At 45.8% G+C, this 24,773-nt stretch overlaps 1 protein-coding gene and 1 pseudogene across 1 annotated transcript in view; one reads left to right on the top strand and one right to left on the bottom strand.

Moving 5' to 3' along the window:
* Window positions 1–317: 317 nt before the first annotated feature.
* The window catches only part of hdac3 (histone deacetylase 3), a 34,961-nt gene continuing 10,505 nt past the window's right edge, over window positions 318–24,773 (bottom strand). Inside the window, exons 3-15 of the mRNA XM_080201288.1 lie at window positions 23,934–24,076; window positions 20,986–21,067; window positions 20,580–20,636; window positions 20,432–20,487; window positions 19,059–19,192; window positions 16,893–16,973; window positions 14,480–14,553; window positions 12,863–12,927; window positions 9,346–9,435; window positions 7,596–7,654; window positions 3,491–3,570; window positions 2,527–2,684; window positions 318–2,003 (exon numbers count right to left, since the gene is read on the bottom strand). Coding sequence (XP_080057414.1) covers window positions 1,934–2,003; window positions 2,527–2,684; window positions 3,491–3,570; window positions 7,596–7,654; window positions 9,346–9,435; window positions 12,863–12,927; window positions 14,480–14,553; window positions 16,893–16,973; window positions 19,059–19,192; window positions 20,432–20,487; window positions 20,580–20,636; window positions 20,986–21,067; window positions 23,934–24,076 — 1,149 coding nt within the window. The 3' untranslated portion in view covers window positions 318–1,933. The remainder of the gene's footprint in view (window positions 2,004–2,526; window positions 2,685–3,490; window positions 3,571–7,595; window positions 7,655–9,345; window positions 9,436–12,862; window positions 12,928–14,479; window positions 14,554–16,892; window positions 16,974–19,058; window positions 19,193–20,431; window positions 20,488–20,579; window positions 20,637–20,985; window positions 21,068–23,933; window positions 24,077–24,773) is intronic.
* On the top strand, window positions 11,233–11,457 carry LOC145352052 (U2 spliceosomal RNA; annotated as a pseudogene).

Genomic DNA, 24,773 nt, shown 5'->3' on the forward strand with positions numbered 1-24,773 from the left:
AGAATTGAGCTGAAGTTTCAGTGACAGTGGGGTCATATCCTCCATTCATGGATCAGTGAAGTCAACGCACTGTTCAATTGTTCCCTATCAACTACTACTCAAATATTGCATGTATTAATTCTCACTTACATTTTAACAGAAATCCTAACTGCTACAAATACGCAATCATCTTCAAATGATTGGACAAACAGTCCAAAGGGACGTTAAATTGATTACAGATGTATCAACAGATCTCTCCTTCCCTGTTAATTTTCATACCCAAATTTTAAAAACATTTCAGGTAAACAGAGCTCAAACCATTACACACAACACAAATGTATACAAACCATTTTAATATGAAAAAGGTACATTTGTTTTCTGAAAAGACAAAAGCAACTTTATGTACAAGGGTTAAACATTGACATCAATGCGCTGGCGTGGGCTGCCAATGTTCTCACTGTGGAAAGATATTAGGTTGATCAGAGTTTGTAGAGTACCAGATCCACCACTCACGCTGAATTTCCCTTTCAGATACAAACAGCTGGTGTCTTTCTTGCGAGGAGCAATCAACAATTCCGATCATGTCAACTGACGGCCTTAAACACAATCAATGCATATAAATAGTGTCGGGGTGATTGAAAGCCACGACCAGCTGTTTCCTTTCAGGTTTACCCTCGTCAAATTTTATCACGAGGTTTATCGGTGCCATATTCTGTTTGGTAATGCTCCTGTGAAGTATGTTTTACTATGAACATTTTTTTTTCATTTTATCTCCACTTATAGCATTTCCAGAAAACACAAACTCTTTTTTCTCAAAATTGAACATTTGCAGACCTTTTAAACCTATGTTTCTGTTTACTGTTAAACCCAATGATCTTCTAAGCATCTCCCACACCTGCCAGCCCTCCCCACATCTTGCTCAGGTGAGTAAATTGTTACACAGACATTGCAAACTGTAAAGTATAAAGAAACACAAACTTCGATGTGGCAATTTGGGTGAGGTATAAGGGGGCAGCAAGTGTGTGCGGAACTGTAACAACAACAAAAAACATCAGGAGACAGAAGGGAGCAGAAAGGATTCACGCGGTTGTACGATTAACGATATTCTCGCTATCCTGTCATACAAGAACAGACTCCATACGATGGAAATAAAAAAAGATACGAGGTTTGGCAAACTACGCAAGTAACAGCATTAATAGTTTGACGTTCTGCAAGAACATAACATCCCAGAACTTACCCCTAGCCCACACGAGGGACTTGGGAGTGATGGAACCAGCAGGGAGTGATGAATAAAAACTATTGATTTCTGTATTGTACTGTAAGGTCCAATCATACTGACATTATAGCTTGGAGGAGCCACACTGTACAGACCCACCCACTCACATGCTACTGGAATTCCTCAAGTTATTGGTAGTCAGGTCAGTATATCCATCAGTGGCTAATCATCCTCTGAACTTCTATACTCATTGTGCTCATCTCTCCGAGGTTTTGGGGTCTAGTACAGCCTCTGAATTGCTGTTTCATTACCTTTAAGAGGCACTATAAAGATGCAGCTGGGTGCCACAGGGAACAACTTGCTGCCCGCATGCCACCCATGGCCGCTAACTGTCCAACAACACAGCTCTCAACCCTGGGTACAGCAACGGAAACTCGTTCAGATAATCAAGTCTTAATTTTGACTCCAACCCAAATAAAACAACGAGGAATCGATACAGGAGCTGAGGGTTTGCTTCTTGGGTTTTGTGGACAGATTCTGATCCTGGCCCACAGAGCCACACTCTGCTTCGCCTGGTGGTGGGGTGGGAAAGAGGCAGCTCTTTGTCCTCTGGCCCCCTGCGCAGCTCTGGAGACCTGACACCAGTCTGTGTGGCTTACGGTAGCTCTGATCACCAGTGCGGTGCTATATTCATCAGTTCTGACTGTTGGCTGTGACGTACGATGGCCAGTCACTTCCTCAGATTTCCACATCACTCTCCTTGTCATTGTCATGGTCACCGTCGTAAAATTCATTCCCGGCTTCTGGCCTGGAGGATTGATTGAGGGACAGAAATCATTATCATCTCCTTCACTCCAACATCGAACGTTCTTACAATTACTGTATCATCGAAATACCATTTACACAAACACAAATTACAACATGAACGGAACATAATAGTTTATATTGTTTAGAAAGTGCTCCCCAAAAAGGAAGTGGAAGCAGATTTAATAACAATTTCCAAAAGACAATTGGATAAATACTGGAAGGAGAAAACTTATCTGACAAAGGACAGCAAGTCTAATTGGACAGTTCTACCAAACAGCTGCTACAAGCACAATAGGACCAATCACCTCCTCCTACTCTCTTAGAATTCTATTGTGTGTTAAGCTTGCTTGCCCATTAACTGATTATTTGGGAGAAAACAGTTCTCCCCTAATACTCTTCATTGTCGCCAGTTCCTGACCTTTTTAACTGAGGATCCTGGTTCATGAACCCTTCTCCACATTGAACAATACACATTACACCTCGGGTTTGCTAATGTGCTGAACTCGTGTCGCTGCGCCACGTACCTGCTGTAGTTGTCCTCTGACCCACGCTCCTCAGGGTCAGGTTCGTCTGTCCGCTCATAGCTCAGCAAATCTGAAGGGACATCGTGGATCTGGACACTGGGAGCATGGTTCAACATTTTCAGGTTCTCAAAAATCGTTTGCCTGATCTGATCTAAGTACTAAAACAAGAATTGGGGAAACCTCATTAGATTACTGATTCTCATTGTCGTGCGAACACCCTCACCCCCAGCGGCACTGCGCCCACACTCCACCCACTCCATTGTGGTATGGTGTCCATCCCTTCATTCTGACCTGGTGCAGTATCTGTGTCTGTTCACTGAGACACCTCAACACTATCTCCCCAACCTCTCTTGGGAAAAGTGTTCCCTTCAGTCCTGTTTCTCTAACTCTTCTCCAGGCCCCTTTTTACATTTTTGCTGAACGATTGTTCTATCTAAAATTTGACTTTGGATTCTGCTTCCAACAATTGTTCCGCAATGTCGTTCTGCAAATCTGTGGTACACGGTTAATAACGGTGGCGCTGAACTATTTTGTTTCATTCTCAGGATGTTGGTGTTACTGACAGAACCAGCACTTAGTGCCCATCCCGTTTCATTCCGAGAAGTGATGGCAGGTTGCTGCTCTGATCTGCTGGCAGCTGGTTTGATATAAACTGAGGAGCTTTCTCGGCCACTTGCCTGAGGTGTTTGATAGGGACAGTGTACAGGGAGCTTTACTCTGTATCTAACTCCATGCTGTGCCTGTCCTGGGAGTGTTTGATGGGGACAGTGTAGAGGGAGCTTTACTCTGATCCAACCCCATGCTATACAAACATTGGAAGCTAACAATGGGTGCTGCAATGTGTCACCCTCACAGCTCAGCCATCACAATATTCATCAGTTAAAAGCCCCGAGTCCCAATTGTTAGGGATGAAAAGAATAGAAACAGAAGGTGGTGTTTATGTTCACAAGAGTCCACGACTCACCTGCCTGGTGTTTTGGTTTTCGATCCTGGTGCTGACATCCGGGTGAAGCGTGAAGTCTGGGGCAAAGTATTCAAAGTATTCTGAGAGAAACAAGGGTATTTTTGGGTTAATGCTGGTCAGCATGGAGGGAGCACAGTGCAGTTATAATCGCTCATCTGGCTTCATGTTGTAAGCTAAAATCACGTCAGCTTTGCACAGAGTTCCAATAATGGGAGCAGTGAACAGATTCATGGCTCCTCTACAAAGGACTGGGTTGGCACCAACTCAAAGCTTTCAGCCACTGTACTAAGTGTCAAATGGGCGCTCGCACTGCTGAACCACTTTCCTGGTTCAACAGGGACATCAAAGTGAGTTATAGCTGAGAATTCAGGGGTAAAACAGAGAATTTCACCATTCTCTAAATGACAAAAACCACTTGGTCAAACTGGGGAAATAAAACAGCAACAGGTTAAAAATGAATAGAACCAGTCTCTCTCTGACAGGATTCACTAAACATACATAACATAAGAACATAAGAAATAGGAGCAGGAGTCGGCCATCTAGCCCTTCGAGCCTGCCCCGCCATTCAATAAGATCATGGCTGATCTGTCGTGGCTCAGTTCCACTTTCCCGCCCTCTCCCCATAACCCTTAATCCCCTCTCTTATCAAAAACCCATCAACCCGCGTCTTAAAAATATTTAGCGAGGCAGCCTCCACCACTTCAACGGGCAGAGAATTCCAGAGATTCACCACCCTTTGAGTGAAGAAGTTCCTCCTCAACTCCGTTCTAAACCCCCCCTTTATCTTGAGGCTGTGCCCCCTAGTCCTACTGTCTTTTTTGAGCGGGAAGAGTCTCTCCACCTCTATCCTATCCATCCCATTCATCATCTTATACGTCTCAATGAGATCTCCCCTCATTCTTCTAAACTCTAACGAGTACAAGCCCAGTTTATTCAGTCTCTCCTCATAGCTCAACCCCCTCAACTCCAGTATCAGCCTAGTAAACCTCCTCTGCACTCCCTCCAAGGCCAAAATATCTTTGCGCAGGTGCGGCGCCCAAAACTGCACACAGTACTCCAGCTGTGGCCTCACCAATGCCCTATACAGCTGCAGCAAGACCTCCCTGCTTTTATATTCAATCCCCCTCGCTATGAAGGCCAGCATCCCATTCGCCTTCCTGACCACTTGCTGCACCTGCAAGCTGGGTTTTTGCGACTCATGCACAAGGACCCCGAGGTCCCTCTGCACTGTCGCCTGCTGCAGTTTTTCGCCATGTAAGTAATAGTCCTTCCTACCATTATTCCTACCAAAGTGGACCACCTCACACTTGCTAACATTAAATTCCATTTGCCATTTCCTGGCCCATTCGCCCAGCCTATCTAGATCCTTCTGCAGACTCTCCACACCCTCCGCACAATTTGCCGTTCCCCCAATCTTGGCGTCATCAGCAAATTTCGACACCCTACACTCGGTTCCCTCCTCCAGATCATCTATATAAATGGTAAAAAGCTGAGGCCCCAGCACCGACCCCTGGGGCACTCCACTAGTCACCATCCGCCAATCCGAATAGCACCCGTTGACCCCCACTCTCTGCCTCCTATTTGACAACCAATCCTCTATCCACGCTAACACCCTACCCCCAACTCCATGTCCCCCGACTTTCTGCAATAACCTCTTGTGAGGTACTTTGTCAAACGCCTTCTGAAAATCCAGAAAGACCACATCCACCGGCTCTCCTCTATCCACCGCCCACATCCTCATAGAACTCCAGTAAATTTGTCAGACGCGACTTCCCTTTAACGAAACCGTGCTGCGTCTGCTCTATCAAGCAATTGCCTTCAAGATGCCTCGCAATTTCCTCCTTAATGACGGATTCTAACATTTTACCTACCACAGACGTTAAACTAACTGGCCTATAATTCCCCGCCTTTTGCCTGGCACCCTTCTTAAACAACGGCGTAACATTAGCCATTTTCCAATCTTCCGGCACTTCCCTGGAATCCAGCGACGTCTGGAAAATAACCACCAATGCATCCACTATCACCTCCGCCATTTCTTTCAGAACCCTCGGATGCATTCCATCCGGTCCTGGGGACTTGTCCACAATCAGCCCCTCCAGTCTGTCGAGCACCGCCTCTCTAGTAACAGTAATGTCATTAAGACCCTCCAGTCCTACCACCTTTCCATCGCTAACACCCGGCAAATTATTCACGTACTCCTCCGTGAAGACAGAAACAAAAAAGTTATTCAATACCTTAGCCATATCCCCATCCCCTACCACTAGGTCCTCTTTCTCATCCTCTAAAGGACCAACATTCACCCTAGCCAGCCTCTTCCTTTTTATATATTTATAAAAACTCTTGCTATCCTTTTTTATATTAAGCGCTAGCTCAGCTTCATAGTTTCTCCTACCCTCCTTTATCAACTTCTTTGTCAATCTTTGTTGACATTTAAACCTCTCCCAATCCTCTTCTCGCCCACTACTCTTAGCTACTCTAAATTCCTCCGCTTTTAATTTAACACTTTCCTTCACCTCCTTCGTTATCCACGGCTTATTACCTCTCCTCCTACGGTCCTTTTTGACCATCGGAATAAATTTCTGCTGAGCACCAAGAAAGATCTCCTTAAAGATCCTCCACTGCTCCTCAGCAGACCCTCCCTCCAACGCGCTCCCCCAGTCAACATTCGCCAATTCTTCTCTCATCCCACCGTACTCCCCTCTATTCAAACAAAGGACGCGCGTCCGGGAACCCACTTTCTCCTCCTCCATTTGCACCAGAAACTCCACCATACAATGATCACTCTCTCCAAGAGGATCCTTCACCGCAAGGTCCCTAATTCTACCTGCCTCATTACATAGCACCAGATCCAAGATAGCTCGTTCCCTCGTCGGCTCCAACACATTTTATAGAAGGTTGGGCATGACTACATCTAGTTTATTAATTCAGTTCTGGGGAAGTGGGCCTCAGCAGTGAAGCTGTAGCTACTCTCCATCCCTCGCTGCTCTAAGAAAATGATGATTCTGCCTGTGGATTGCTGCAGCGGCAGATGGCTTCAGAGGAGACTGAAGAGACAACCAGGTAAGATATGACTCCAGTCATGAGAACACAAGAAACAGGAGGAGTGACCCACAGGGCCCTTTGCCAATGTGCCATCAGCTATTCAATGTTTGATGTCTGGCTTCAAATTTCACTTTCCCGCTCACTCCCCACATACCTCGATCCTGAGACCAAAAAAAATCTGTCGCTCTCAAGCCTCAAAAATATGCAATGATGCTGTGTCCAAAACCCTCAGCGGGTACAGAAATCTAAAGGTTCATAACCCTTTGGGAGAAGAAACCTCTCTTCATCGCAGTCCTACATAATTGGTGGTATGGTGCCACAGTGGCAAGCACTGCTGCCTCACGGCGCCAGGTTCAATTCCTGCTTGGGACACTGTCTGTGTGCAGTCTGCACGTTCTCCACGTGTCTGCGCGGGTTTCCTCTGAATGTTCCAGTTTTTTCCCCAAAAACATGCAGGTTAGATGCATTGGTCATGCTAAATTCTCCCTCAGTGTACCCGAATAGGCACTGGAGTATGATGATTCGGGGGTTTTCACAGTAACTTCATTGCAGTGTTAATGGAAACCTACTTGAGACAGTAAAAAAAACTTTAAACTTTATCTTGAGACTACTTCCAGTATTCTAGATTCCCCAGCCTGGGGGAGCAACCTCTCAGTGTCTATCCTGTCAAGCCCTTTCAGGATCTTGGAAGTTTCAATAAGATTACCTCTCATTCTTTCAAACTCCAGAGAATACCGTCAGTCCAGGTAGAAGGGACACTCCCCAGTGGACTCAGTTCAGGTGACAGGTAGTCACTCATTGCCCTAGGGGGTGGGGGGGGGGGGGGGGGGGGGGGGCGGTCACGGCTGACTCTGTTAGCTTTTGTTTACGACAATCCAGTAGCATTTGTGCTCAGATTTTGTTGCAGGTTACAAATTCATAATTTGCCACGGTGGGATTCTGTTCACAACTTATGGGACGCAAAGTCTAATCCAATAACCCGCTAATTCTAATTGCACACAAGAAACAATACAGCCCCTCTAAATGCACTAAGAGCCACAGATACTGTTTGAAATTCACTCACCATTATAAGGGAGCTCATCACTTATCTCTTCATCAACAAGTAACGAGGTCTCAAAAGTCCTGAGAGAGATGTTGAAACAGTAAAATTAGATTCTAATCAGCTCACCCCTGTGCCCGTCCAAATGCACAAATTCTATTTCTTGCACCCTTCCCTGAACGCATCAACTCCAGACTGTGGCTTAGACTTCAGACAAAAGACTGGATTGTCTTCTAGCACCGTAACCAAATGTGTCAAGTCAAAAGTAGAAACCTGGTATGAAAGGTTTAGAACCATAGAATCCCTACAGTGCAGGAGGCAGCTATTCGGCCCATCGAGTCTGCACCAACAACAATCCCACCCAGGCCCTATCCCTGTAACCCCACGTATTTACCCTGCTAATCCCTCTCACACTGAGGGGGAATTTAGCATGACCAGTGTATCTAACATGCACATCTTTGGACTGTGGGAGGAAACCGGAGCACCCAGAGGAAACCCATGCAGACACAGGGAGAATGTGCAAACTCCACACAGACAGTGACCCGAGGCCAGAATTGAACCCCGGTCCCTGGCACTGTGAGGCAGCAATGCTAACCACTGTGCCACCAGATCTGAAATACTAACTCTTGTTTTCCCTCCCCCCACAAATGCCACCAGACTGTTAAGTTACTTTCAGCATTTTCCATTCTGATTTCAGATTTCCAGCATCTGCAGCATTTTGCTTTTGTTAAATTCTCCTAACCTGAGTTTTGAAATTTTCAACTGATCCCAAACCCTCTACAGCACGTGAGGGGAGAGAGCACCAGAGTGACATTAGCTGTGTGAAGAACTGCTTCCTGACATCAGCCCTGAATATCCAACCTGTCTTTGCAACTTAACCCTTTGAGCCCTCTTTAAGGGTAACGCATGCTTCCTGAGGTCTGGTGCCCAGAACTGAATGTCGTTCTTCTAGACAGAATCTTATCAGAGCTTTATACAACTGGAACAGAAGTTTTGATCCTTTATACTCCATCACTCTTGAGGGAATAGCCGAGTCTCGGGGTTGCACGGTGGCATAGTGGTTAGCACTGCTGCCCCACAGCGCTAGGGACCTGGGTTTGATTCCCGGCTTGGGTCACTGTGTGAAGTTTGCACATTCTCCCCATTTCCGCGCAGGTTTCCTCCAGGTGCTCCGATTTCCTCCCAGAATGACGTGCTGGTTAGGTGCACTGACCCGAACAGGCACTGAAGTGTGGCGACTAGGGGATTTTCACAGTAACTTTATTGCAGTTTTACTGTAAGTCAGCTTGTAACTAATAAATAAACTTTACTTCTACTTTAAATTTTTACTCTAGTGGTTTTATAAACTTATTTTTGTACCTGTGCACTAACTTTCAGTAAATGTCTCTACTGGGACCTCTAAATCTTTCTGCTCCTCCGGTTCGCAGCGACTCACAATTTAGAAAACACTCTGATCTTTTTTTTTATGCCCTTACTCTTCCCCATTTGAATTTCATCTGATACAGTTTTGCCCATTAATTCATTAAGGTGCCTTCGCAAAATTCTGCTCCCCTAACTGTTAAGTGCCATCCACAAACTTAAGGCATAAACCTCTCTATTCCATCAGCCAAGTGGAAAAAACTAAGGCTCCCCCCATGCCATTGCAGATCACTGGGAGAACACCACATCCCACCAATGGTCACCTGCTGCTTCTGATGGAGCAGACTGAAAAGGGCCAAATGACCTACCTCCATTTTCTATGTTTCTATGAGATCCCCCAATGCCACACACTCACCAGCAACGAGCAACATTTCGGACAGTGTATCCCCCTCCTCCCATCACCAGCAGAGGAATGTTGAAGCTTTTCACAAACTCGACACAGTCCCTGCAAAAAACAAAATCACATTCAGATTGCACAAACTTAAGATCAGTCACCTGCCATTCACCCTTAAGTTCACACAAACAGGGAGAAGCCATTTAGCAGATCATTGTTGTTGTTGTAGAAAGCCGTCTGGTTCACTAGATCCTCCAGAGATGGAAATCTGCCACCCTTACCTGGTCTGGCCTACATATGACTCCAGACCCACACAATGTGGTTGACTCTTGATTCCTGCCTGAAATGGTTTAGCAAGCCTCTTAGTTGTATCTAACATCCATAAAAAGGATCAAAACTAAATGGATCAAGCAGCACCAACCTCAGCACTGGAAATTACAACGGCAAACCCAGCCCTGCAAAATCCCCCTTACTGACATCAGGGGGCTTGTATCCAAAATTGGGAGAGCTGTCTCTCAGACTAGTTGAGCAACATCCTGACACAGACATACTCACGGAATCAAATCTACAGATCACGTCCCAGACATCGCCATCGCTGGCTATGCCCTGCCCCACCACAGGGGCAGCACAGTGCGATACAGCTGGGACGGGGCTGTGCTGGAGGTTCTCAACATCGACTCTGGGCAAGTGCCACTGTATCAGAAAAACCAATCGCAAGGTAACCTCCTGCTGGTTATCACCGACCACATGCCTGTCGTTGATGAATCAATATTGCTCCATATTGAATATTGTTTGGAAGATGCACTGTGCATTGACGCAGTCCACACCCATATGCAACAAGACCTTGACAATATTCAGGCTTGGGATAAGTGGCAAGTGACATACAGGTCACACAAGAGCCAGGCAATGACCAGCTTCAATGGCAGAGTATCTATTTCCCCATGACATTCAATGGCATTACCATCGTTGAATTCCCTATTATCAACACCCTGGGAGTTACCATTGACCAGAAATTGAACTGGACCAGCCAAGTGAATACTGTTCCTACAAGAGGTCAGAGTCTGGGAATTCTGCGGAGAGTACCACTTCCTGAGTCTCCAAAGCCTATCCACCATCTACAAGGCACAAGTCAAGAAGTGATAGAATGCCGTGAACTTGCCTGTATGAATGCCAAATCCAACAACATTCAAGAAGCTCAGTACCAGCCAGGACAAAACAGTCCATCTGAATGGCACACCAAGCACCACCTTCAACATCCACTCCCGCCACCACCATGCATAGTGGCTGCCGCATGCACCATATACAAGACGCACTGTAGCAACTCAACATGAGTCCTTCAACAGTCTCTTTCCAACTTATGACCTCTACCACCTAGAAGCGGAAGGGCAGCAGAAGCATGGAACAGCATCACCAGCAAGTTCCGCTCTGTTACGTATTTGTCCCTGTTAGGTCATCGTGCAGCCCTGCTGTAGTAATGTGTGCTAACAGAAGTGATACCGCAAGATGTACAGCAGGAAACAGGGAGAGAAGCAGCAATCATGGAAGTGGTCTTACATGACAAATAAAGATCCATTCATTTTTAATCCAGTCCTTCCTAGTGTCATATCTCCAAATACACAACACCCTCCAAGCCACACACTATCCTGATTTGAGAATATATCACTGTTGCTGGGTCAAAATCCTAGAACTCCCTCCCTAACTGCACTGTGGGTGCACCTACATCACATGGACTACAGTGGTTCAAGAGGGCGACTCACCAGCATCTTCTCAAGAGCAATTAGGAATGAATGATAGAAATACTGGTCTAGCCAACAATGCACATAACACACAAAAAAAATTAAATCCCCTTAAGTGTGTTCTGCCATCCATTTAGATTTTGGCTAATCTGCATCTTAACACCATCCGCCCATTGCTTCTCAGCCTTTTGGCTAAGATCAAGCATCGATCTGATCAAGTCCAAGATGGGGTGCGATGCCTTATCTTGTCAGCTTGGATCTGGTCTCTCGTGGGGACCACAAATTGGATTCATTGGAAATTTGAAATTGGTTTTTGGTGCAAGTAGGGAGATGGAATCGGGTTTGCCCGGTCCACTCTGTGCATTGACTTTGTAACTTTAAGAACGGAGTAAAAATTTCAGAAACACCATCTGCCCCCTCACTAGCCCACTAGCCTTACCCAACAAACATCTAACCAACTCCTCGTTAAAATTTTCAGGCTATTCCCAGCCCAGTATCTAAATGTTATTTTCAAATATTTTGAGGTAAAGGTTGCTGGAAAAAAGATTAATTCACAGGACAACTCCACAACAGGTTATGAATCTGAAATTAGATGAAAGTCAGTTAATACACTAATTGCAACCTGTTTCCCACATTGGCAATCTTATTTGTAAAACATCAGCTCTTAAGCAGAAGAATTTACATCTAAAGAGCCGGGCTGGCTTTTGGATATGGGAAACTGTAAGCCTGGCACTCAGCAGATGGCTGAGTGTGTGACGGTTCAGCTCTGAAACTGTTGAAAGATATGCCGGGGGGGGGATGGGGGGCAATTTGCATCAAACCTAAGGTCCTCCTTGGCACAGCGGTTGGCACTCGTTCCTCAATCAAAATAGGGATTCTCGAGTACAACACCGAGGCTGATGAGCCCAGTGGAAAGGCTGCAATGTCAGAGGTATCACCTTTCAGATAAAACTACAAACATCTGATTTCGGAGCAGGAACGGCCCACTTTGCTCCCTGGCCCTGCTCTGCCATCCACCCCCTTGTTAATCAGGAATCCACATGGCTCTGCCTTGAAAATATTCAAAGATTCTGCTTCCACGGCCTTTTGCGGAAGAAAGTTCCAGAAAGCCATGACCATCAGAGGAAGAATTTCTCATCTCCATTGTAAAACGTCAAACTAAGGTTCCCTCTGCCCTCTCTTGGAGATGTAAGAGATCCCACGTTATTCCAAACAAAAGTAGCCGTGCCACACTGAGAGAAAAATTTAATCTTCAACCAGCATCACTAGAACAGATCGTCTGGTTATTTTATCAGACTGCTGCTTGTGGGATCTTGCTGTGCACACACTGGCTGCCACCTTTCCTACATTTCAGTAGTGAGGACACTTTAGAAAGCTGGAAACTGCTTTGGGATGCCTGGATGTCATGGAAATACACAACAGAGATGTAAATCTTCCTTCAATGTGCATCCTTTGCCCTTCAGATTGTTTTACAGGTTTAGTGAGCTAGGATTCTGCAGCTCAGGCAGAATGCATTGCAGTCAAAATACTGCAACATCCAGGAAAGCACCATTTAGTAAAATGCACCTTTATCTAACCACTGCTAACTAGTGGTTCACCGAGTTTGCCTTTTACCAGCCTAGTTCATGCTTAAGGAAGCTGTTGTCTAAAGATAATAATCAATTTCCAACAATTCGTCTACAACAGATTCAGATATAAGCCGAGGAACACCTCTACCAATAGAGGCAGATCCAAACTCATTAATTATCGGTATAAAAGCTGCCATCTCAGGCCAGGCACTATGCAGGAAAGTTTTACATTACCCATGTCCTTTTATGCTGAGGTTGAAGCAACCGAGGCGATCGCAGCCGAGAGAGTCCGCACCACACTGGAAAGATAAACAAGCAATGTTAGAAACAAGTCACGTACATAGCAAGGACAAATTTATTTACAAGTTTTAACGTGTCAATAGTAGGCACTTCACAGAGGCATTGTCAAACAAGACACCAGCTGGCAGCGGTATTCACAGAAATCTTTAACTTCTCTTTACACCAGTCTGACGCCCCTATCTGCTTCAAGAAGACGACCATCGCCCAAAGAAAAGCCAGGCAGTGTGCCTTATTGACTATCACCTGGTGGCTCTGACATCCAATCATTATGAAGTGCTTTGAAAGATTAGTCATGGAACGAATCAATTTTGGCCTCCCAGATTGCCTGGATCCACTATAGTTCACCTGCCATCGCAATAGGTCCACAGCAGATGCCATCTCCCTGGCCCTGCACTCAACCCTGGAACACCTGACAACAAGGACAACTATGTCAAACTCCCATTTATTGACTACAGCTCAGCCTTCAACATCATTATTCCCACAAAACTCATCCCCAAACTCTGTGGCCTGGGGCTCGGCTCCTCCCTCTGCGACTGGATCCTACACTTCCTAACCCACAGACTGAAATCAGTAATGACAGGCAACAACACCTCCTCCACAATTAACCTCAAGAAACAATGCTTTTCACTGTATACCAATACGTGACAATAATAAATCAGGTCAAACATAATGCAGGTCCCTCATTGCTGACGCTGTCTGCAGCAAATCTCCTCTACAACCTTCCCAAGGCCTTCATGCCCTGCTATGGTGTGGTTTACAGAATAGGAACACTGGACACAATACACTGGCCTTAGGCCCAGCCAGTGCTGTACAAAGATTTAGAATAATGGTCTTGGCTTTTCAACACTGCCTCTATTTAATAAAGCACAGGGTATTGGTTGCCATCTTCAAGAATTTGTCTATCTAGGTTGTTCTGTTCTTACAATCTTAACAATATCTCCACCATTATCGCATTAGCCTCTACGAATGAGTGGAACAGCAGCTTGACTAACAGTGCCGCAAGACTACCCCTATCTTTTCTGTCCAACTGACAAATGCACCTCCGAGAAAGCTGGTGGGAGAGGATGGAGGAGCAGCAAAACAGTCGGAAACATAGAAACTAGAAGGGGTAGGCCGTTCGGCCCTTCGAGCCTGCTCCGCTATTCATTTTGATCATGAATGATCAAGTTCAATCTCCTAATTCTCCCTTCTCCCATATCCCTTGAGCCGCAAGAGCTATAGTTAACTTCTTGAAGTCAGACAACATTTTGGCCGTAACTACATTCTGTGATAGTGAATTCCACACATTCACCACCCTCTGCGAGAATAAATTTCTCCTCACCTCAGTTCTAAAAGGTTTACCCCTTATCCTCAAACTATGGCCCCTAGTTCTGGACTCCCCCACCATTGGGAACATTCTTTCTCAATCTACCCTGTCTAACCCTGTTAGAATTTAATAAGTTACCATGCGATCCCCTCTCACTCTTCTAAACTCCAGTGAATATAACCCTAACCGATTTAGTCTCCCCTCATATGACGGACCTATTGAAAATAATTAAAAAGTAAGCTTACTTGCAACACTATACACGTTGGCTGGTAGAAATCCACTACCTGTTTGATAACTGGCTGGAACAGGAGTCTGTAACCTGAAACCCAAAAGAAAAACACATCCCTGAAGTTGCAATATTAGATCATTCTCCATTGTCCTGCCATTAAAACAAGCACATTCGAACACATGCTGTAAAGATAGGGTTAATCAGAGTATCCTGAAGTCTGATCATGCGAGACCAGCATTGTTTTTTTTTATTCCAATGCAGTGATCGTAACCTTGAGCGTTTGTCTGTTAGGTGAGGAAGTGAGCCAATTTAGACAATGACCATTGGACGAAGACTTAGAATGGTGAATTTGGCACCCAAGCAAAAGATATTCTAATATGTAACTGATACATATACTGACAGTCATTTAATTAGTTGATAAATTCTGCAGAGGGAACAATCCACATTTAGAAGAGTGGTATAAACTTAATCAGCAGTTTCACTTTTTTCCTTTATCATTCACAGGTTGTGGGCAATTGTTGACAAGGCCAGCATTTGTTGCCCATCCCTATTTGCCTACAAAACTGAGTTTCAATGGGCCATTTCAGAGGACGGTTAAGTCAATCACATTCCTGTGGGTCTGAGTTGCATACAGGCCACACAGGGTAAGTCTAAAGTTTTAAAGTTTGTTCATTAGTGTCACAAGCAAATTCATATCAACATTGCAATGAAATTACTGTGAAAGTACCCTAGTTGCCATACTCTAGCGTCTGTTCAGCACGTCTTTCAGACTGTGGGAGCAAACCGGAGCACCCAGAGGAAACCCATGCAGACACGTGGAGAACATGCAGACCCGCACAGATGGTGACCCAAGCCGGGAATCCAACCCGGGTCCCTGGCGCTGAGAGGCAGTAGAGCTGACCACTGTGCCTCCGTGCAAGGACGGCAGATTTTCTTCCTGAGAGGATATTAGTGAATCAGATAGATTTTTGTATCAACTGATTATAGTTTTTCATGGTCAGCATTACTGAGAATAGGTTTTATGTTCCAGATTAATTGGATTTAAATTGAATCCAGCTGCAATGCCGGGATATGCTTCCCAACCTGCTGACTGTTTCCACCATTTTCTGCTTTTATGCTAAATTCCGTGTTCATTTTTCCTGATTTTAAAGTAAGTCCCATATACTATCAACATGTCCCGTATTTTCACCCAAATTTTTTTATTAGTTTGTGGGACATGGGCATCGCTGGCTGGCCAGCATTTATTGCCCATCCCTAGTTGCCCTTGAGAAGGTGGTGGTGAGCTGCCTTCTTGAATCACTGCAGTCTGCGTGCTGTGGGCTGAGCCACAATGCCATTAGGGAGGGAGTTCCAGAATTTTGCCCCAGCGACTGCGAAGGAACGGCGATATATCTCCAAATCAGGATGGTAAGTGGCTTGGAGCGGAGCTTGCAGGTAGTGGTGTTCCCATGTATCTGCTGCCCTTGTCCTTCTAGATTGAAGTGGTCACGGGTTTGGAAGGTGCTGCCTAAGGATCTTTGATGAATTGCTGCAATGCATCTTGTAGATAGTACATACTGCTGCTACTGAGCGTCAGTGGTGGTGGAAGGATTGAACAAGCACCCGACTTGCCCCTTACACTCTTGAGTCAGCGTCCTCCTGCTCTGTGGCCCAATTCTATCCGAAAGCTTTGTCCAGGTTTACCTTCCCTCTTTAGTCAGTCAAAAATTGAAGCCATTGCCTGGACCAAACTGGTGCAAGGGCTGACCACATCATACTGCACACCCACACCTCTTGTCATCATTTTATTGTTGGCATCCTATTCCACCTTCAACAGCACGACTGAATCAATGAAGGCAGCATAGTGGATGATATTGGGACTGTAATCCAGGGACCTGAGCTAAAAATCCAGACAGCACATGTTCACTGCGACCGCCTGAGTGTATGAATTTAGCTTGAAAAACAAATTGAACTAAAACGCGGGCATGGGAGCAAGATCGTGTGTTACAATGGGTCATCTGGACTCGAAATGTCAGCTCTTTTCTCTCCTTACAGATGCTGCCAGGCCTGCTGAGATTTTCCAGCGTTTTCTCTTTTGGTTTCAAATTGAACTAAAATGCTGGTGACGCTGAGGGATCGTGAAGCTGTCAGATTGTCAAATAATCGCCCCAATGTCATTACGCTATGTGTGGGTCTATTAAGTCCCACAATGAAGTCTTTGACTATTAACTGCCCTCTGAAGTAGAAATCCCCTCAACTGTACCAATGGTTCCATAAGTCCCACTGCCATCTCAGGAAAAATACGAATGGGTGATAAACCCTGGCCACATGCTGAGAATGATTTAAAAGGATGTATTGGACACAGGGTCTCAGGGTGATTCACAGAGTGAAAAGATTAATGGATAATTGTGGGAATGATTTATTGGAGAGATTGAAAGCTCTTCCCTTACTTTGGTCATCGATTCCATCCCGGAGTGGAACATTCAGACAATAGTACCGCCCACTCTCCGCTCCAACTTCATACATATCACCTACAAAACAAATTTCAAACACATCACCCTTCACAATCCACCAAAGCTACACAGAACAGCCATCCTTTATATAAAAAAACTGCCACATTTTTAAACAATAATCACCTGAAAGGAAATCACCTACGGAAGCAGGGAGACACTGGATCAGGAGGCAGTCATTCAGCCCCTCGAGCCTGTTCTGGTCTCTCCCCATCAAAGGGAATGTTTCTGTTCATTGACCTCATCAACTCCTTTAATTATTTTTAACACCACAATGAGATCACATCTTGGTCCATAACTCAAGGAATCACGGGCCATCTTCATAAGAAATGCCACAACTAGGCTCTCTCTCCACAAGTACTGACTGATCTGCTGCGTATTTTTAACATTTTGGTTTTTACGCTAAGTTTCCAGCACTGAGGTGAGTGAGTGGCTGTTTTCAGTGGAGTTGTCTGGTTGGGCAATTGAGGAATATTGGCCTGGACACCAGGAGAGCTTCCTGCATGCTCTGAGTGACTAGGATACTGGCTAACAGCCACCTGGGCAGGCTAATAGGACCTTGGACATCTCATACAAAGGGTAGTATCCTGGCAGTACTGCATCGCCAACAGTGCAGCACTCCCTCAGCACTGCCATTCTGACAGTGCAGCAGTCCCTCAGCACTGCCCCTCTGACAGTGCAGCAGTCCCTCAGCACTGCCATTCTGACAGTGCAGCAGTCCCTCAGCACTGCCATTCTGACAGTGCAGCATTCCCTCAGCACTGCCATTCTGACAGTGCAGCATTCCCTCAGCACTGCCCCTCTGACAGTGCAGCAGTCCCTCAGCACTGCCCCTCTGACAGTGCAGCATTTCCTCAACACTGCCATTCTGACAGTGCAGCATTCCCTCAACACTGCCATTCTGACAGTGCAGCAGTTCCTCAGTATTGTTCTTCTCAGTGCAGCACTCCCTCAGTACTGACCGTCTGACTGTGCAGCACTCCCTCAGTACTGACCGTCTGACTGTGCAGCACTCCCTCAGTACTGACCGTCTGACTGTGCAGCACTCCCTCAGTACTGACCGTCTGACTGTGCAGCACTCCCTCAGTACTGACCGTCTGACTGTGCAGCACTCCCTCAGTACTGACCGTCTGACTGTGCAGCACTCCCTCAGTACTGACCGTCTGACTGTGCAGCACTCCCTCAGTACTGACCGTCTGACTGTGCAGCACTCCCTCAGTACTGACCGTCTGACTGTGCAGCACTCCCTCAGTACTGACCGTCTGACTGTGCAGCACTCCCTCAGTACTGACCGTCTGACTGTGCAGCACTCCCTCAGTACTGACCGTCTGACTGTGCAGCACTCCCTCAGTACTGACCGTCTGACTGTGCAGCACTCCCTCAGTACTGACCGTCTGACTGTGCAGCACTCCCTCAGTACTGACCGTCTGACTGTGCAGCACTCCCTCAGTACTGACCGTCTGACTGTGCAGCACTCCCTCAGTACTGACCGTCTGACTGTGCAGCACTCCCTCAGTACTGACCGTCTGACTGTGCAGCACTCCCTCAGTACTGACCGTCTGACTGTGCAGCACTCCCTCAGTACTGACCGTCTGACTGTGCAGCACTCCCTCAGTACTGACCGTCTGACTGTGCAGCACTCCCTCAGTACTGACCGTCTGACTGTGCAGCACTCCCTCAGTACTGACCGTCTGACTGTGCAGCACTCCCTCAGTACTGACCCTCTGACAGTGCAGCACTCCCTCAGTACTGACCCTCTGATAGTGCAGCACTCCCTCAGCCCCTGCACTGGGAAGGTCAATCTATGCACTCACAATATTGACCAGGTCATGAACCCACTCCGAGTGTGGAGGGCAGAGTTCTACTGAACCAAGCTGACAACAGAGAGACTGCCACAATTTACCAGAGATTTATCGAATCTGGCCATAGTGAGGTTCTCCTGGCTACCTACATTCAATTTCTGCTACGGCCACTGGTTTGTACGGATGGCTTCAATCCACTTTCCCGAGGGAATTGCTGGTGTGAAGAACTTGTACTTCAGTGGAAAAGAAAAAGTCATTTTACTGAATTCAATTTTTGCCCTGATCATCGGCCCCAAAGTCTCACCTGTTCCTGGGAAAAAGTAGTTCCCATATTTATGGAAGGACACAGTCATGACTCGGTCCGTGAGGTAAAAGGCTTCCTGCACCCCATCACCATGATGAATATCAATATCAATGTACAGCACACGCGGATGATACCTACAGGCAACAAACGGTTACTCGAGTTCAGAAATCGTCGCTTGTCTATAAAGTTCAAGATCCAAAAGAAACCACAAAACACAGATTTCAAGCCACAAAAAGAATCCTTTACTGCAGCTGGTAGGAGACTAATAATTATATTCAGTCAGAAGTGGATGACTTTGAATCACAGCTTAAAAGGAACATGGTGGTGAGGCGAATGATGAGTTAAGTACACTCATCATTAGCTGAAGCAGGAACACTGGGCACCGGGCATCTGGGGAGAACTCCCTGCTCTTCTCCAAATGGCACCAGAGATCTTTAACAGGCTCCAGTGGAACTCATTTGCCACACAAGCACGTGCTGAATGGGAAGCTTCAATCTAGGTAGATTTGGGTTAGTAGGAACAGGAGGCCATTCAGCCCCTCATGACTATTCCACCATTCAAGTAGATAGTTGCTAATGTGTCTTACTTTCAACTACTCAGCTGGATTCCTTAACTCTTAACACCCTGTCTCTCAAAAATACTCAATTTCACAATTTTTAAGTTTTCTATTTATCCTCAACAGCTTTTTGGGGGAAAGAGAGATCCAGGTTTCCACTACTCTCTGTGCTGACTGATATCACCCCTGAACAGCCGATCTTTGGGGAGCAGATCATGCTTCCAGCTGCCACTCACTCACTCCTGACCACAATATCCTGGGTGATCCCTCATGTCACCCACCTTTGGGCCTGCCCTACGTCACTGAGACCAAAAATGTCACTGCAAACTCAATCTGAGAAAAATGGCACAAGGATACCCAAGTGGAACTGAATGAGGGCAAGTGAAACATAAAATATAAGTAGTTTCTGTAACTCCGATTTGCACAAGTTCTCCCAATTCTGCAAAGCATCATAAAGGAAAACTTGCACACGTACACTTCCTTTCGTTGATTCAGAACTGGGGTCTTTTAAAAGACTTCTGGATGAATATATGGGGTTTTATGGGATTGGGGGTTATAGATAGGAGTTGATGTGATCGGCGCAACTCGTGGGCCGAAGGGCCTGTTTGTGCTGTAGTGTTCTATGTTCTATGTTCTAGAACGTCCCACAGCATTTCACCAATGAAGCACTTTGCAAATGTATTGCAACGTAGGAAATGCAGCGAATCAGAGCACTGGTAATTAGAATTGTTCTCTTCTTGTAAAATTTAGGTAGAGTGAGAAACTGTGACACTCTATCCCCTGCATTGCTGGAAACACAACACTGAAAATATCTTACTTCAGAAGCTCCAGGATTCCAATGACAATATCATTCACATAACAGAATCCCGATGCCTGCGGGAAGAAAAATGACCAAGAGGGAAGAATTTAGATCAAGTTCAGGAATGCTGGGGCTTAACCAGATGTTTCATTGTATAATATCTTACCTCAAATTTCTTGGCGTGATGAAGTCCTCCGGCCCAATTAATAGCAATATCACAAACCTTAAAAGAGAGTGCCATTCGTCAGCAGGCTGCAATTAATACCACTTTGGCAACAACAAGAGAGCAGCCAGGCAGGAGAAAGAGAGCGCAAGAGAGTGCAAGCGGGCAAAAAGGACGTCAGGCTGGAATGAGAACGAGGGAGATGGTTGAGACACAGAGAGGCTACAAAAGGAGCGATGATGGACAATCCAAAATCAGTAGGGATAAGTAACCAAACCAAAAGCCGATAACTGCAGTGCCCAGAACGAGCTACAGGAACATCCACAACAGTGACTCACAGATGACTCTCAAGTTACACAGTTGAATATACACAAATGTGTTTTCAGACTGATGCATAACTTGTGATTACCTTGTTGTTTAATTGCGTTGCTCCTTGCAGAGAGGCGCCTGTGTACCGTGAGCAGAACTCGAACAATCCTGGAAACACAGGGCTGCAAATACAAAACAACTTTCATTCAGATCTGAGCAGCCAAGTTCTATCTTCAATGAAAACTTGAGTCATAGAGGTTTACAGCATAGAAACGGGCCCTTCGGCCCAACTTGTCCATGCCGTCCCTTTTTTTTAATCCACTAAGCTAGTCCCAATTGCTCACGTTTGGCCCATATCCCTCTGTACCTATCTTACCCATGTAACTGTCTAAACGTTTTTTAGAAGACAAAATTGTACCTGCCTTTACTCCTACCTCTGGCAGCTTGTTTCAGACACTCACCACTCTGTATGAAAAATTTGAACATCTGGACCTTATTGTATCTCTCCCTTCTCACCTTAAACCTATGTTCTCCCCTACCTTTAGGAAATGTTGACTATCTAGCTGATCTAAGCCTCTCATTATTTTACAGTAAAGATGGCAGTTATAGAAATTGAGCTGCCTGTCTTGAGTTTCAGCTTCTACAGTAAGAAGTCTCACAGCACCAGGTTAAATCCAACAGGTTTATTTGGTAGCACAAGCTTTTGTAGCACTGCCTCTTCATCAGGTGAGTGGGAGTTGTGTTCACAAACAGGGCATATATAAACACAAACTCAATTTACAAGATAATTGTTGGAATGCAAGTCTTTACAAATAATCAAGTCTTTATAGGTGCAGACAATGTGAGTGGAGAGTGGGTTAAACACAGGTTAAAGAGATGTGTATTGTCTCCGATCAGGACAGTTAGTGAGATTTTGCAACCCCAAGCAAGTCGTGGGGGTTACAGATAATGTGACATGAACACAAGATCCCGGTTGAGGCCATCCTCATGTGTGCGGAATTTGGCTATCAGTTTCTCTCAGCGATTCTGCACTGTCGTGAAGGCTGCCTTGGAGAACGCTTACCCAAAGATCAGAGACTGAATGCCCGTGACTACTGAAGTGTTCTCCAACAGGAAGAGAACACTCCTGCCTGGTGATTGTCAAGCGGTGTTCATTCATCCATTGTCATAGCGTTTGCATAGTCTCTTCAATGTACCATGCCTCGGGACATCTGGTTTCCTCCCACACTCCAATGATGTGCAGGTTAGACTGATTGGCCATGCTAAATTGCCCCTTAGTGTCTGAGGAAATAGCTAGGGTAAATGCGTGGGGTTGCAGGAATAGGGCCTGGGAGGAATTGTGGTCAGTACAGACTTGTTGGGCCAAATGGCCTCCTACAGCACTTGTAGGGATTCTATGAACATCTTCTCAGGCCTCCTCAGAATCTTTAGTGTTTCTAAAGATCATCTAGCATTCTTCTAAACTCAAATAAGTATACACTTTACCTGCTCTACCTTTTCTCACAAAATAACCCCTTAATCCCAATAATCTGCCTAGTGAGCCTTGGCTGAACGCCTTCCAATGCAAGTATTTCCCTCCTTCAGTAAGGAGACCATAACAGTGCCCCATACTTTAGGTGTGGTCTCACCAATGCTCAGTACAGTTGTAGCAAGACTGCCCTACGTTTATATTCCACTCCGATTTCAATAAACGCCAACATTCCCGTTGCCTTCCTAATAATTTATACAGTTTCTGCACTGCCACGTTTGGGGATCATAGAACCCCTACAGCACAGAAAACAGCCCACTGAGTCCTCACCGAATCTCTGACGGATCATCACACCCAGGCCCCATCCCTGTAACCCCACGTATTTACCCTCCTAATCCCCTTAACCTCCTGGGACACTAATGGGCAATTTAGCACGGCCAATGTACCTAATCAGCATGTTGTTTGGACTGTGGGAGGAAACTGGAGCACTCGGAGGAAACCCACACAGACATGGGGAGAATGTGTAGGCTCCGCACAGACAGTGACCCAAGCCAGGAATCGAACCCGGGTTCCTGGAACTGAGAGGCAGCAGTGCTAACCACTGTGCTGCTACAATGTTTTGTAGAAATGAATATTTAATAAACGGATGATTGGAGGACGTTGAACCAGTGCCACAGAGCGACAAGAGTGAGGAACAGCAACTTGAGCAGCTCCTTGGACTGCCCTTATTGAGGTTTAAGTGGACCTCTGTAATTGACACCTATGGCACTGTCCAGCAGTCAGCACCATTTTCCTGCTTCATAGCGAGGGGGGTTGAATATAAAAGTAGGGAGGTCTTGCTGCAGCTGTATAGGGCATTGGTGAGGCCGCAGCTGGAGTACTGTGTGCAGTTTTGGGCGCCGCACCTGCGCAAGGATATTTTGGCCCTGGAGGGAGTGCAGAGGAGGTTTACTAGGCTGATACCGGAGTTGAGGGGATTGAGCTATGAGGAGAGGCTGAATAAACTAGGCTTGTACTCGTTAGAGTTTAGAAGAATGAGGGGAGATCTCATTGAGGCGTATAAGATGATGAATGGGATGGATAGGATAGAGGTGGAGAGACTCTTCCCGCTCAAAAAAGACAGTAGGACTAGGGGGCACAGCCTCAAGATAAAGGGGAGGCGGTTTAGAACGGAGTTGAGGAGGAACTTCTTCACTCAAAGGGTGGTGAATCTCTGGAATTCTCTGCCCGTTGAAGTGGTGGAGGCTGCCTCGCTAAATATTTTTAAGAAGCGGGTTGATGGGTTCTTGATAAGAGGGGGAATTAAGGGTTATGGGGAGAGGGCGGGAAAGTGGAACTGAGCCACAACAGATCAGCCATGATCTTATTGAATGGCGGGGCAGGCTCGAAGGGCTAGATGGCCTACTCCTGCTCCTATTTCTTATGTTCTTATGATATAGCGCTAAGATGAACAGGGATGGTGTAAGCAGTGGGAACTGCACTCAACATTAAAATGACAACCTGAAGCAAACAACAAGACTTGCGGCCTGACAGAGTTATTATTTGCCACGTCTAACTATTCCAAATTGGTTTTCACTTACCAATCATCGCCCACGTTGAAGGTGTTCAGGCTCTTGGTGAAACCCTGCATGTTGTTTGGGCTCACCCTCTGCAGGAAATCAATGTAATCCTCAGAGTGGAACCGGCACATGTCGTGCTGAGAGGCCTGGTATGGTTTGAATACCTTTAGGAAACAAAACAATCATCACACTCAGCTTTGTCGTCACTCATCCCCATGAGGGGAGGAAAGGGTTAAATAGAATCATAAGAGGTTCACAGCTTGGAAACAGGCCCTCTGACCTGACTTGTCCATGCTGCCCTTTATTTTTTAACCACTGAGCTTGTCCCAATTGTCCATATCCCTCTATACACATCTTACTCATGTTACTGTCTTTACTCATGTTACTCAAATGCTTTTTAAAGGACAAAATTGTACCCATAATAATTTGGTATACAAAAAGCTTCTCATCAGTCCTACATAATCAACCAATTACAACAACTTGTATTTCTACACTGCACCTTCAACATAGTAAATTATCTAAAGCATTCCACAGGAGTGTAATCAGACACTATTGGATACAGAGTCTGAGAAGGATGGATTAGAGATGATGTGGAGATGCCAGCGTCGGACTGGGGTAAACACAGTAAGAAGTCTGACAACACCAGGTTTAAGTCCAACTGATTTATTTGATAGTAAACTCACAAGCTTTCCAGGTTGCCCTCCGTCAGGTGGATGGAGAGTTCTGGCCTCAGACAGAGCATATAAAGCACAGACAGTTTACAGATTACTGATTAGAATGCAAATCTTTACACCTAACCTGCTATTCAAGTCTTAAAGTGGCCGACAATGTGAGTGGAAGGAGCACTGAGCACAGGTTAAA

This window comes from Carcharhinus amblyrhynchos, chromosome 13 (genome assembly GCF_965287045.1).
Source record: "Carcharhinus amblyrhynchos chromosome 13, sCarAmb.v2.hapA, whole genome shotgun sequence".
NCBI classification, from domain to species: Eukaryota; Metazoa; Chordata; class Chondrichthyes; order Carcharhiniformes; family Carcharhinidae; genus Carcharhinus; species Carcharhinus amblyrhynchos.